Here is a 13219-nt window from a genome sequence, read left to right on the forward strand (position 1 = left end):
TTCCTAACATGAAAATTGCAGTGATGGGGGCCCCTGCCTTATTTGTTACTTCTTTGGGCCTCAGCTTCCCCTTCTACAAAATGGAGCCCATACCTACAAGATGCCCTTCTATTGGAAAAATTCAAGTCAATCCTATAGGGGATATCTAAGTTTAGGAAACTGACTGGGGCCAGGCAGTGGTGGCACATGTAGGCAGAGGCAGGAGAATCTCAGTGAGTTTGAGGCCAGCCTGGTCTACAGATCGAGTTCGAGGACAGAGGGAGGGAGGAGAGAGAGAGAAGAGAGAGAGAGAGAGAGAGAGAGAGAGAGAGGAGAGAGAGAGAGAGGAGAGGAGAAGAGAGAGAGAGAGAGGAGAGGGGAGAGAGAGACAGAAGAGAGAGGGAAGAAAAAGAGAGAGAGGGAGAGAGAGAGAGAGAGAGAGAGAGAGAGAGAGAGAGAGAGAGAGCTGAGGTTCTCCTCTGGAAGAAGCCCCTGCTACAGATTTTTTTCAGCGGGATCAAGGGGAATTCCTCTTTAGCAAAGGAAGACTTCAAGGGCCTTTTGGGAAGATCTGCACGAGGGGAAAATGTGGGTAGAGAGGTAGCTGAGAACTCACCTGATTGGTATCACCTGGAGATGCTGGAAGCTGGGAGTACGAAAACTCTGGGAAAGTGTAGCCTCTATCTCGGATTGTCAGAGCCTGAACCAAGCAAGCTTTGGTTGGGGTGTGGTGGGAATTCTGTGCCATCAGTAGGTATAGAGTACTCATCCCCTTCCCCCTCACCCAAGGCCACAGTAGGGATTCAACAATATTTCCCAAATGGGTGAATATATCACTGGCAAAAACCTCAATATACTTACCTGTGAGATGGCATATTTGGATGACAAGGAAGGCCGGCCATAGCTCAGCTCTCACGCATGATGGAGCTAACTGTATTTGGCACGTCGGCACAGGGGAAGTTCTCAGGGACTAAGCCACTGCCCAAGGTCAAGGTTCCTAACTGGTTCTGGGGTGGAAATCAAGGTTTTTCACGTCCACCTCCTCTGAGAGTGGCCTCATGTCCCAAATCCCGATACCAAGACCCAAGTTCCAAGCGTTGAGTCGGGGCAGCAGATCGCACCCGGGGACGCCAGACTCGGGTCGACTCCCCTCACCTCTCATCTATGGCTGCTCAAGCATGATCTGGGGGCGCAGGAAAGGACCCCAGTGCTCCGGCGGCTCCGCAGGGCAGTCGGGCTGTTACAGTGAGACTTAAGGTAGGGGCGGGTTTTTACAATCGGTCCTGGTCAGCTTTTATTCCGCAGGAGAAAACCCGACCCTAAGGCCTCGCCCCCGCCACCACTGGGTGGGAGTCTAGGTGACCCCGCCCTAGGCGTCAGTCGGCTCTTCCCTCCCCCACCCTGGGGCTGGGAATTGGAGCGGAAAAAGAGCCAGACGTGAGGAGTCTTAAAAGTGGGGTGGAGGTAACGAACGCAGCCTTCTAGGTCATTCGAGGTACCCTTTCTCTAGTTGAAAACGAGTAGGCTCCCTACCACTCCTTTTTGAGTTGGCGGGGGTGGGGGGCTGCGGGGGGAGAATCTGTATTCTAATTCCCACCCTCCCGGCTGGAAGCCTCAGGCCAGAGAGGGGAAGTGATTTCCTCAAGGTCACTCAGCATAACCACTCCGTGCCAGGCTCAAGATCAGGTGTTTGCCGCCCTCCCCCTTCCCCGCCTTCACCCCCAGAACTCGGCCCCCAGCGGCCGCGCGCGAGGAGACAGGCGCGCTGGGCCGGACCCCACAGGGATTTGGGGGTGAACCGAGTGCTCAGGACAGCCTACAACCCAAGTCAGGGCTTGGAACCGGGAGCACGGCAGCCCTGGCTAGGGATGCAACTCGCCGGGCACCTCAAGCTCCACCCAAACCCGCGCGGCTCCTTTAAGAAAAGTTCTCTTAAAGAGTTCATCAAAGTTTAAAAACTTGTCTTGAGGAAGGGAATGGAGGGGGTGGTGGTGGTGTTTGAGAGCCGAGTGCGGGAGAGAAAGGGAGAGGGGGTCGGCCGAGGGAGCGGAGAGGGGAAAACGCCCGAGCTGAGAGAGGCAGAGAGGCCGGAGCGTCGCAGCCGGGGCCGGGGCGAGCCCGCAGTGGGCTACGGGGATTGGCTGCGCGTTCCCCCGGAGACCGCGGGGCGGGGGCGGGGCGGGCCGGGCCCCAGCTGAGGCCGGTTCCGGCGCCCGCCCCCTCCCCCGGCGCCCGCCCCCCGCCGCCGCCGCCGCCGCGGGCGCACTCGCGGGCCGCAGTGAAAAGCCGCAGGCGGCGGCTGCTCGGGCTTCGCTCGGGTTCCCGGTGCCTTCCCTCCTTCGGACACCTCCCGCACCCGCCAAATTTAATGTGACCACCCTCCCTTTCTCCTTAGCTCGACGCGGCAGCCGCCCGTCTCCTCACCAGCCCGCGCGCACTCCCCTCGGGGGCGCACCGGTCGCCGCGCCGCGCCCCTGCCCACCTCGGGGCCGGGCGTCCCGCTCGCGTCTCTGCGTCCTCCCCCTCACCATGAGCAACGTGAAGCCGGACGTCGAGCACTGCACCGGCGCGGGTACCGGCACGGGCCCCAGCGGCCCGCTGGAGGAGGAGGTGGGTGTGCGGCCGCGGGGCTCGGCGCGCGTGAGGCGCACGCGGAGGTGGGCGCGGGAGAAGGGCGCGCGGGGCCAGAGGCGGCGCGAGGTCCTGCGGGCCACCGCTCCCGGCGCCTTCCCGCCGCTGCCCTTCGCCCCGGGGAGGAGCAGCCCATGTCCAGCTGGCGGGGGCGTGCGGCCTGGACTGGCCCGGCGGGGCCGGCATTGTCTCCCCGCCCTCCCGGGCTCTAGGAGGGCGCGCGTCGGCCGCCATCCGTGTCTCCTGGTGGTGGGCTTGCGGCGCCTCACGGGTTCCTCACGCCCGCTCCGGCTTGCGCGCGCGCTTCGGGCTGAGGAGCTCCTCATGGGTGGCCTGGCGCCCCCGCCCCGGTTGGAGAGAGCTGAGAGGGATTATCGAGGTGGGCACGCGGGAAGCATGCTCTCACCCTCCAGCCTTTCCCACCCCGACCCCTCCCCATGACCTTGGAGGCCTGGCCAGCTGCCCTGAGCTTAGGTTCTCCAGAGCTGTAGACTTAGTGGGCGGGCGGGCGGGCTTTCCTCCCAGTCAGTCCCAGAACTTGGGTTTCTACAGAGATGAGCCGGCAATTTAATTAGTTATAGTCAGAAAAGAGAGAATTTGGAAACACTAAGTAGTCCTTGTTCTCGCCCTTTGACCTAGTAGCCAAGCTAGGACCCCAAACTGTCCTGGGTGGGATCCTCCAAAGAGAGGTGACATCATCTTGTCCAACCGCCCTGTGCTGAAAAGAAGGGGTTATGAGACTGTCAAGGAACCGCCAGCGCCTGTCGGTTTCCTGGGCTGGTGAGGACCACGCACATGTAGGGGCTAAAAACTTTAAAGGTAGCAGCGAATGGAATCTAGGCATGCAGGCAAGCAGAATTAATATGAAAGGGGACAGGCTTCTGGGCACCTCGGGAGCTCCTTTGACGTGTGCTTTGTCACTCCAGGGTTGAGAGACCCTTCCTGCCCCGCCCTGGCCTGCTTCTTGCCCAGGAAACCAAGGGTCAGTTATCCAGCCCTAGCGCCCTTCCCTTTGGTCTGGGGTAGAAACCGCAGAGGCCCTAATGTTTCTTGCTGGCTGTGCTATGGATTGCTACCGAATGGCCCGCTGTTGGGTAGGGCCAGCAGAGACCTGCTTCAGCCTCAGTGCACCAATGATATGACATCTTTATAATCTAGGTTTGGATCGTGCTTTTGGGGGCAAGGAGGCAGAGAATTATGTGTAATGATTCACTTCACTCAAACGATGGGAAGGAAGGGCCTGCCATCTCTCTGCTAGTAGCTCTGGAGTGGTGGCTGGTTTTGGTTTCTGTTGGCTTTGCCCTCTTTGGACCTTAATGTCTGTAGGCCCTTTGCCTTGGGGTCCTTTACCCCATCCTGATCTACCCTGGTTTTAGAATCTCCCTTGAGAATTGGGGAGAATGATGAATGTGTGTTGTTTGCTGGTGTGTCTGTGATCTCCGTTGTTTTCTCTTCTCTTGTGCTGAAACGGATTTGGGGGCAGTGTCTCCTCAAGCTGTGCAAGGCTCGGTCCCAAATCTTGCATCTATTAAAAGGTTGGCCTTCAGCGGGGACTTCACACTTTTATTGAAAGGCTGACCAGATCCTCAGATCTACTGGTGGGGAGGGGGCGGTATTAACCATGTGAACACACTGAGGAGTTGGAAAAAGTATGGGGGCCTTGGCTACTTTTGTTTTTTTCGAGACAGGTTTTTTCTGTGTAGACCCTAATGTCCTGGAACTAACTCTATAGACCAGGCTAGTCTCGAACTCAGAGATCCTCCTGCCTGTGTGTCCTGAGTGCTGGTATTGTGCTACCACCATCCAGCGGCACCTTGGCTAATTTAAAAATTTCCTTTATGGGAGAGAGGGTAGGATATTAAAAAATTAGAGTCACCACTCTTTCTCCTATGGGTCTTGAGGTATGCTATAGCCTTGGTGGTTCTGAGCACTGAGTTGGTACCAAAAGAGGGACTTGGGCTTGAATTTAGTGTTTAGTAGAGTTCGGGTGTTCAGCAGGTCCTCATTTTGGTAGCACATACACTACAGGGTATGAACAATACAGGGTAGATTAGCATGGCTCTGTTAAAGAAGAAATTAAATCTCATGAAGTATTTCATATTTTAAAATAAAATAGAATTAGTGAAATGGCTCACCGGGTAAAGGTGTTTGCCACCAAGCCTGATGACCTTCCTGATCCTTGGAATCCACATGGTAGAAAGAAAGAGAACGGATTCCTGGAAGTTGTCCTCTAGTCTCTACATGTGCATCCTGGCAGTCATTCTCGACCACCACATGAAAACAAATTAAGATATAATTGAAAGTTTTTAAATAGAAAACTGAGGGCTGGTGATGTCCTGGTGTCCAGGTCTGTTCTGGTCTCCCCTCAGCAACATTCTGACCAGTAGCCCAAGAACTCTCACCTCCGTCTCCTTGTGGTTGCTTGGGGGAAAATAGTCTCCTTTAGTTTAGACAGTCCCAGGCAGTCAGTTTTACAATCCTTAAGAACCTGCATCAAGGGCTGGAGAGATGGCTTAGCCGTTAAAGGCTAGGCTCACAACCAAAAATATAAGAACCTGCATCCAGATAATACTGTTAACATTGGTGGTTTACTGCTGTGGCTGAAACTGGCTCTTCCCAATTATCTATTGATTAGCTATAACAAGCCTAGAGAAGTAAAAACTACTGTCCACTTTTAACCCTTCACTTCCTAAGAGTACCAGGTTGCAGGAGAATGATGTGTTTTCTCAGTTCTAGGAGAATTCTTTACTTTGAACTGCCGCTTAAGTCAGGTTTCCCTGCTTGCTTTCTTCTCTACCCAAGGGGCTTCATCCATATTGTGGATATCAGGTTCCTTCTCTGGGATACAGATGAAAGATTGGTTCTAAGGGGTGTGGGTTGTGTGTGTGAGGAGGACTTGACTGGCAGTGGTGACACCAGGAAGTTAGAGGTTAGCTCTCCCTGAGATGAGGATGAGTAGAGCAGAGGTTATTAGTGAGTAGAAAGGGAAAGGATGACTCCTAAGACAGATAGGAGAATCCTAGGTTCGAGGCTAGCTTGGCTATATAGTGAGGTCCTATTTCAAAAGCAAAACTGGAGAGGAGGGTTGTGTGGATTATGAGACCTCATGGTTTATTTGGGTAACTACCAGTAGTTTACTATGTGGAGAAATAGCACACATTATGAAAAGCCCGAGAGCATGTAAAGGAGGGAGGAAACTTCCATTTTCTTGCACTTGAGGAGATGTGTTAAAAGCTTTGATAACCTTTGAAGGCTAAAGAGGACAGTGGGGAATTAATGGGAGAAGCTGAAGTTCCTGTTTGGTCTAAGGCTATATCCTCCTTCAGGTGGATCTTCATGGAGCACCAGATGATGTCACATAGACCCTGAAAATCCTGCTTAGATTCTCCTGGATAATCCTACTGGTTGTCCTGGATGGCTAGGTATTAGTGTCTCTGGAGAGCTGTGTGTGTGTGGTGTTTATGTATTGAGAGTGTCTTGCTACATTGTTGAGGCTGGCTTAGAATGCTAGGCTGACCTGAAACTATGTAGCTTAGTCATCAAGACCTCAAATTCTTGATCCTCCTGCCTCAGCCCTCTAAATACTGGGATTACAGATATGTGCTACTACACTCAATGCTACTTAAAACTACTTTGTTGCAGTATGTTTGACACTTAAAAGTTACATTTATCCAAAATGTAATTTGATGAGTTTGGAGATCTGGCTATAGTTACTTTTTGTTTTAGGTGCTAAGCAAGTGATTTGGCACTGAGCTACATCCCAGCCCCTATAGTAATTTTGTTTTTAATAGCCTAGGCTGGCCTGGAACTTGGCCTGCCTCTGCTTCCCAGGTGCTGGGATTAACCTACAGTACTTTTTAATTTGGAAGCATCCTTAGGTCATTGAAGTGTGCTATTTGGATTCTAAAGAAGTTTGCTTTATTTGTAAGTAAGACAGGGTCTCACTATGTAACCGTGGATGACCTGAAACTAACAGAGATCCTCCTGCTTCTGCTTCCCTAGTGCTGGGATTAAAGGCATGAGCCATCACTCCTATCTTGTAAACAAGTTTTATGTTAATTTTATTGTAGATTGTAGAATGTCAGGAGTTAATGGTAGTCAAGGTATCTACAATTGAACCTATGGTTGCTACCCTCGTTTTTTCATAGTAGCTGGGATAAGAGGATGTGTCCTCAGAGGATGTTAGGAAACAGGGCCCTGTCACCTCTCAGAACTTAGAGCTTAATCTTTATCTCTGAGGTGTGGGTAAGTAGGAGGGTATTAGGCCTGCAGGGATGGACAGGCCCAGGTTAGTCTAAATCAGCAGTTCTCAAATGGTGTGTCACAGCCCCTTTGGGATTACATATCAAATATTTACATTATGATTCATAACAGCAAAATTACAGTTATGAAGTAGCACTGGAAATAATTTTATAGTTGAGGGTCACCACAAAATGAGGAACTGAAGTGTACTAAAGGGTCACAGCATTAAGAAGGTTGAGAATGATTGGTCTAAATGGATGTAAAGGAATTCTAGAGTTCAGCGTGTGGCTTGGTCATCCCCCCAATTTATTTCTTAGTTATGTATAGAGTATATGTATATGTCTATGTGAGTCATTGACTGTGAGAACAGTGCCCATATAAGCCTGGAGGGGGCATCAGATCCCTGAATTGGAATTACAGGTGGGTTCAGGGAATTGAATTTAGGTATCTTGCAAGCTCAGTAAGGACTTTTACTGCTGAGCCATCTCTCCAGCTCCCATCTCCCTTTTTCTTTTCTCAGACATCAGAAACATTTGAAAGATGAATGTGATGTGTCATACATGTACTTCTAGCTCTTAAGTAGATACAGGCCAGGTGGTGGTGGCACACACCTTTAATCCCAGCACTCGGGAGGCAGAAGCAGGTGGATCTCTGAGTTTCAGGCTAGCCTGGTCTACAGCCAGGACTGTTTCACAGAGAAACCCTGTCTCAAAAAAAACCAAACCAAACCAAAAAAAGAATGAAAGAAAGTAGAGACAGGAAGATGGTCCCAAGTTCAAGGCCAGCTTGGGCTACATAAGGATTTCTAAGAGCAAGAGCTACAGAGCAAGAGCCTGCCTGAATGCACACACCAAATCCAAACAAAGCTAGTTGTGGTGTTGAATGCTTCAAATACCAGCAGTTGGGAAGCAGCCGGAGGGATGGGAGTTCAAGGTCATTAGCTATATATATAAGTTGGTGTCCTGGTCAGTGTTATTTTGCTGTATAGAGACACCGTGACCAAGGCAACTCATATTAAAGAAAGAAAGAAAGAAAGAAAGAAAGAAAGAAAGCATTTAGTGGGGGTGGGCTTGTTTACAGATTTGGAGGTTTAGTCTATTATCATAGTGGGAAGCATGGCAGCAGGCATGGTGCTGGAGAAATATTTGGGAGCTACATCTGATGCATGCAGGTGTGTCCAACAAGGCCACACCTCCTAATCCTTTCAAATAGTGCCACTCCCTGGTAACTAAGCATTCAAATACATGAGCCTATGAGGACCATTCTCACTCAAAGCACCACAGTTGGATTACCCTGGGCTACCGGAGACCCTTTCTCCCCACAAAGGGACAGGCATGGTGGTCCACATCTTTAATCCTAGCATTTGGGAGGCAGGCAGATAGCGTGTTCTATATAGCGAGTTCCAGGACAACCAGGGCTACACAGAGAAAAAAAGAAGACAAATCACAAAACCAGAACAAAACAGCCCCTCCCCCAACAACAACAACACACATTGAAAAGACCCTGGGACATCTTGCTGCTTGCTGGCAAACTTTTCAGTATGAGAGAAGGAAGTCTTTTTGGTTTTTTTCTAGAGTTTCTCTGTATTGCTTTGGAGCCTGTCCTGGAACTCCCTCTGTAGACCAGGCTGGCCTTGAACTCGAAGAGATTCACCTGTCTCTGCCTCCTGACTGCTGGGATTAAAGGCGTGTGCCACCAACATCAGGGATGAAGGAAGTCTTCTATACATCTAGGCATTTACTTAGGCATGGCCCAGGCAAATGGACCCAGGAGGAGTCTGTAAGGAGGTCAAGTCTCCTCTCCTCTTTAGGGGTTGTTGAGGCTGTATCTGTCTGCTCTGCTCTAGAGAGGCTAGATTGCTAAGAGTAAGCCTGTCTGTAGTGTGTGCCCTTGGCTTTGGGCTGAGTATTCCTCCATCTTAAGTCCTACTTTCACAGTAGCACTGAGAAGTCCTTACATTATCACTTTTATAAAAGAGGAAACAGGGACAAGAGAGGTTTGCTTTTACAGGGCTGTTAGGTGGTGAGTCTAGAGTTAGTGCTTAACCACATATTGTACCTTTTCTGTTTTACATTAGGGCTGGTGAAGTGGAATGGAGAGGAGCAAAAAAAGGTGTCTGTAATCAGTTGTTTTTCCTGGTGCTGATGATCAAACCCAGAACTTTGTACTTGCCAATCAAATATTCTGTCTGAGCATCTATCCTTGTAGCCCCCCACCCAAAAAAAAATAGAAAACTTTTTGTTTTGAGAACAGGGTCTTTGTATTAGGACTTGCTGAGTAGACCAGGTTGGCCTCAACCTCACAGAATCTGCCTCCCTCTGCTTCTGGAGTGCAGGCATTAAATTGTCACCTTGCCCTGATGTAATCACAAATTTTGAGGGTTGTGCTCTGGGTCATGTCTGTGTCCCAGAAGTAGAAGAACCTAGTGGATGAATCTAGGCCGTGTGTTTTGGGTTGGTGGCAACCTAAGACCTGGCAGAAGACAGTGAGGCATTAGCTCCAGCCAAAAGTTTTTTTTTATCATATGTGTTTAGAATTGCCATCATCTGGGAATAATGAAAATGAATCGGTTATATTTAAAATTCTCTACAGCACTCATAACCCTTAACATGGGGCTGACTGCTTTCATATCCCATTGCCACAGACCACTGTAAGCATCTTAAATAAATGGTCTGGCTCTCAAGTGACTAATGCCATCCTGGAGATATTCTGTGGGATCTCCTTATGTCCTTCTCTATATGTGGGCAGCTTGGCTGGTTTGCTACTTGGAGAGTCAGCTTTTAAACCCCATTGAGTGTTTGGAAATGCTGGCCTCTACCAACTTCTCTGGGCTGCTGTTGCTAATTTCCAGAAGTAGGGCTGCAGCATGGGCTGAAGATGCTGTTGCTGTCTTTTCTTTGTTTTAAGCCACTTATCCCATTGGGTCCTGGACAGATGGAGAGGGGAGGAGATGGCAGTCCCTGACTCAAAGCTATCCAGAACTGAGCTAAATTGCCATGTAGTGGCATAGCCTGTCTGGCAGTTGCTTATTTCTGTTCTGCTGTTGGTCATAGGCAGTAACCACATTGAGCTCCATGTCAGCTCTCCATGATCTGACTATGGCCACTCTTTGCCATATGGATGCTTAGTCATGGGGAGTGGAACTCTTTGATAGGATTAGAAGGATTAGGAGATGGCTTTATTGGAGGAAGTGTGTCACTAGGGGTGGGCTTTGAGGTTTTCAAAAGCCTATATCCTGCCCAGTGTTTCTCTCTTTCTCACTATTGACCTGTGCATCAGGCTGTAGCTCTCAGCTACTGCTCCAGTGCCATGTGTGTTGCCATGCTTCTACTATGATGATAGTGGACTAAACCTCTGAAGCTTTAAGCAAGGCCCAATTAAATGTTTTCTTTTGTAGAGTTGCCTTGGTCATGGTGTCTCTTCACAGCAACAGAACAGTGACTAAGGCACTAGGCATACAGGCAAGTGATATTTCATGATAGCCAGTCACACAGCAGCAAGCAGAATAGGGCAGTAGGTGGGCTTGTGAGACTTCCTTTAATGCCCAGGGAGCCTTGCCTCTAGGTGTGGCCTCTGGTTTTGCCTGGAGCCACATGACGATCAGGACCCCATCACGTCTGTCTCCAGCATCCTGCTGTAGCACCAACTCTGCACAGTGTGGCACTTTGTGTCAGCTCTAGTTCTCTAAATGAGACATAGGTCAGTGCACATGGCAGGCTTTGACTGATTGTGTTCATAAAACATGAAGTCTTCTCTCCTGAGGCTAGGAATAGCTTAGAGGATGAGGTCTGAAGCATTACTTGGTACTTTATACATGACCATCTGTGTTTCTCTCCTTAGATAACTTGCTATCACCCTAGACTGATTGTCCCCAGTCTCTGCCCTTTTCACTCTTATACATCGTCAATACTCTAGGGTATGTTTTACAGATTAGAGGAGAAGAACCCCAAATTTTCCAAGCAACTTGGACTTTACCCTCAGCTTTAGGCCACAGGACATCTAATCCTGGAGCTGGTTTGTCTGTAAAACAGGGGCCAATATATGCTTCCTTCACTTGCTATATCAAATCTCAGAACACACCCTCACAGCCAACCTCTGAGGATATGTAATTGGGGGCTGAATTTTGCTGGGTAGTCAAAACAATAGGACAGATGCTTTTGCCCACCAGGTCTGAATTAGTGATAGTTATTGCAAGCTGTGGAATAAGCTGTCATTTGGGCAGGAACTGCCTGGGAAAGATCTGGTTGGTGAGTTGGGGCTCCACTGAGTCACCCCAGAACTCTGTGGGAAGCAGAGGAAGCGAGTCCTCAGAGCACTGTACTCCAGGGAGCCTGTGTCTCTAGGTTCACAGCCACTGCCTACCACTGCATGCTGCTTGCTCTTTCCCCGTGTCCTTTCTTAGTACCTTATAAGTCCTGGGTCTGCAGGCCATGTTGCTACATTCCATCCACCCCGCGTCAAGTGGCTCCACTGCGGGCCTTCTTTCCATGGGAGGAGTGAGAGTAACCTACTGTGCCAAGCCCAAGCTTAGGACCCAAGCAGAATCCTACTCCCTGGAGCACACCAAAGGAAAAATAGCTGGCCACTGAGGTCAGGGTGTGGCCCAGCGGTGACCCACCACCTTGCTTTTGCCTTGCTCTCTGTCCCATTGTATACACTGTCCCTTTGCTTTCTTGTGGGCAGAAGGAATCACTGAGGCTCTCAGGAGGAGGGATAAAGGGCAATGCTTGCATCTTACCCTGTGTTTATTTGTGTTTTGAGACAGAGTCTCTCTATGTAACCCTGGCTGTCCTAGAACCCACTCTGTAAACCAGGCTGGCCTGGACCTCATAGCCTCTCAAGTGCTGTGATTAGAGGTGTGCACCACCATGCCCCACCAACCCTTACCCTGAGTCTTAATCACCTTCTCCTCTCCCTCCATTTATAAAAGGAGGTTCTTTCTTTTCTGCTGTCCTTACTGCTCTCTGTGCAGAGCATAAACAGCATCTGGTGGTATGAGTTCAGACTACATACCTGTTGTCCTAGATGCTTTGAGAGGTTGAGAGGGGAGAATTATTTGAGTGGCTGAATTCAGGGCCTGTCTGAGACAAATGGTGTCAGGCCATCTAGAAAGGAAAACTTTGGGCTTTTAGAATGTTGGAGCGTGAGGGAACTGTTGTTTATAGCTGAGACAGGGAGGAAGGCCTGCAGCCACTTGTCCTAGTTGGTGACAGGGCCTGGGACTTCACCCTTGATAATTCTTTTTTTTTTTTTTTTTTTTTTTTTCGAGACAGGGTTTCTCTGTGTTGCTTGGAGCCTATCCTGGCACTCGCTCTGGAGACCAGGCTGGCCTTGAACTTAGGCCTGCCTCTGCCTCCCGAGTGCTGGGATTAAAGGCGTGTGTCACCAACACCCTGCCCTCCTGATAATTCTTAGGGCCTTTCTTGCATTTCTGAGTTTGGTTGACAGTTGCCTTCTGATCAGGAGGTGAAGCCTGAGTCCAGTATCTTGATTCTTCTTGGTGGAGTCTCTCCTGCGGTGATCATTTCATATCCGGGTATTATGATGGTATCTTTGTAAGTTGTTGAGTGTTTTTATATCAGGAAAACTTGCTATATTATGTAGCCTGCAGCCCCAGTGGTCTCGGGGGGGGGGTCTGCACCTGTTCTAGCAGTGCACCCAGTGCTGCTCATATACAGAGGATGGAGGTGGCAATTTGTCAGTTTTACTTTTTATTTGTTCATTTGTCATTCATTCATTCATTCATTCATTCATTCATGGTTTGACAATGTAGCTCTGGCTGCCTTGGAACTTGCTATGTAGACCATGCTGGCCTGAAACTCAAAGAGATGAACCTGCCTTTGCCTCTCTGCCTCCCCAGTTCAGGGATCAAAGGTGTGTGCCTCCAGAGTGTTGGTATTACACTGTCTTAGAATTCCCAGGCTGGTCTCAAATGCTCATGACAATCCTCCTGCCTCAGCCTCCACGGTGTTGATATTACAGGTGTGAGCTACCATGGCTGGCTGGCTCCTTTCACCTCTTTAAAACCAGCCATGCTTAGGACTAACCACAGCATCAAACCATCCCCCCTCTGTGTTCTGCCAGGTACTGCTTCTCTCTTGTTTGGTCACAAGTTGAGAGCTACTTGTCCCTGGGTGCCTCAGGCTGCTTCCCACTGGGGTCTAAGCAGACTGGCATAATAAGATCAAGGTCTGGAAATGGGCATGGATTCATGAGCCAAGTACCCAGGGACCTAAAAGCTACTTTTCACATGTGTAGTGGCTGCTAGCAGCTCACTGGACCCCTGGGTCCTGGTTTTCTCATCTAAAAATACAGTATCTTCCAGCACAAATATTCTTTATTTAGGTTACTGCTGAGGGATAAGAGT

At 49.7% G+C, this 13219-nt stretch overlaps 1 protein-coding gene across 1 annotated transcript in view; it reads left to right on the forward strand.

Annotated features, from left to right (window-relative positions):
- Positions 1-2508: 2508 nt before the first annotated feature.
- Rbpms2 (RNA binding protein, mRNA processing factor 2) overlaps positions 2509-13219 on the forward strand; it is a 31702-nt gene continuing 20991 nt past the window's right edge. The window contains exon 1 of the mRNA XM_035443351.1: positions 2509-2589. Coding sequence (XP_035299242.1) covers positions 2509-2589 — 81 coding nt within the window. The remainder of the gene's footprint in view (positions 2590-13219) is intronic.

The sequence above is a fragment of the Cricetulus griseus genome, chromosome 4 (assembly GCF_003668045.3).
Source record: "Cricetulus griseus strain 17A/GY chromosome 4, alternate assembly CriGri-PICRH-1.0, whole genome shotgun sequence".
In the NCBI taxonomy this organism is placed as follows: domain Eukaryota; kingdom Metazoa; phylum Chordata; class Mammalia; order Rodentia; family Cricetidae; genus Cricetulus; species Cricetulus griseus.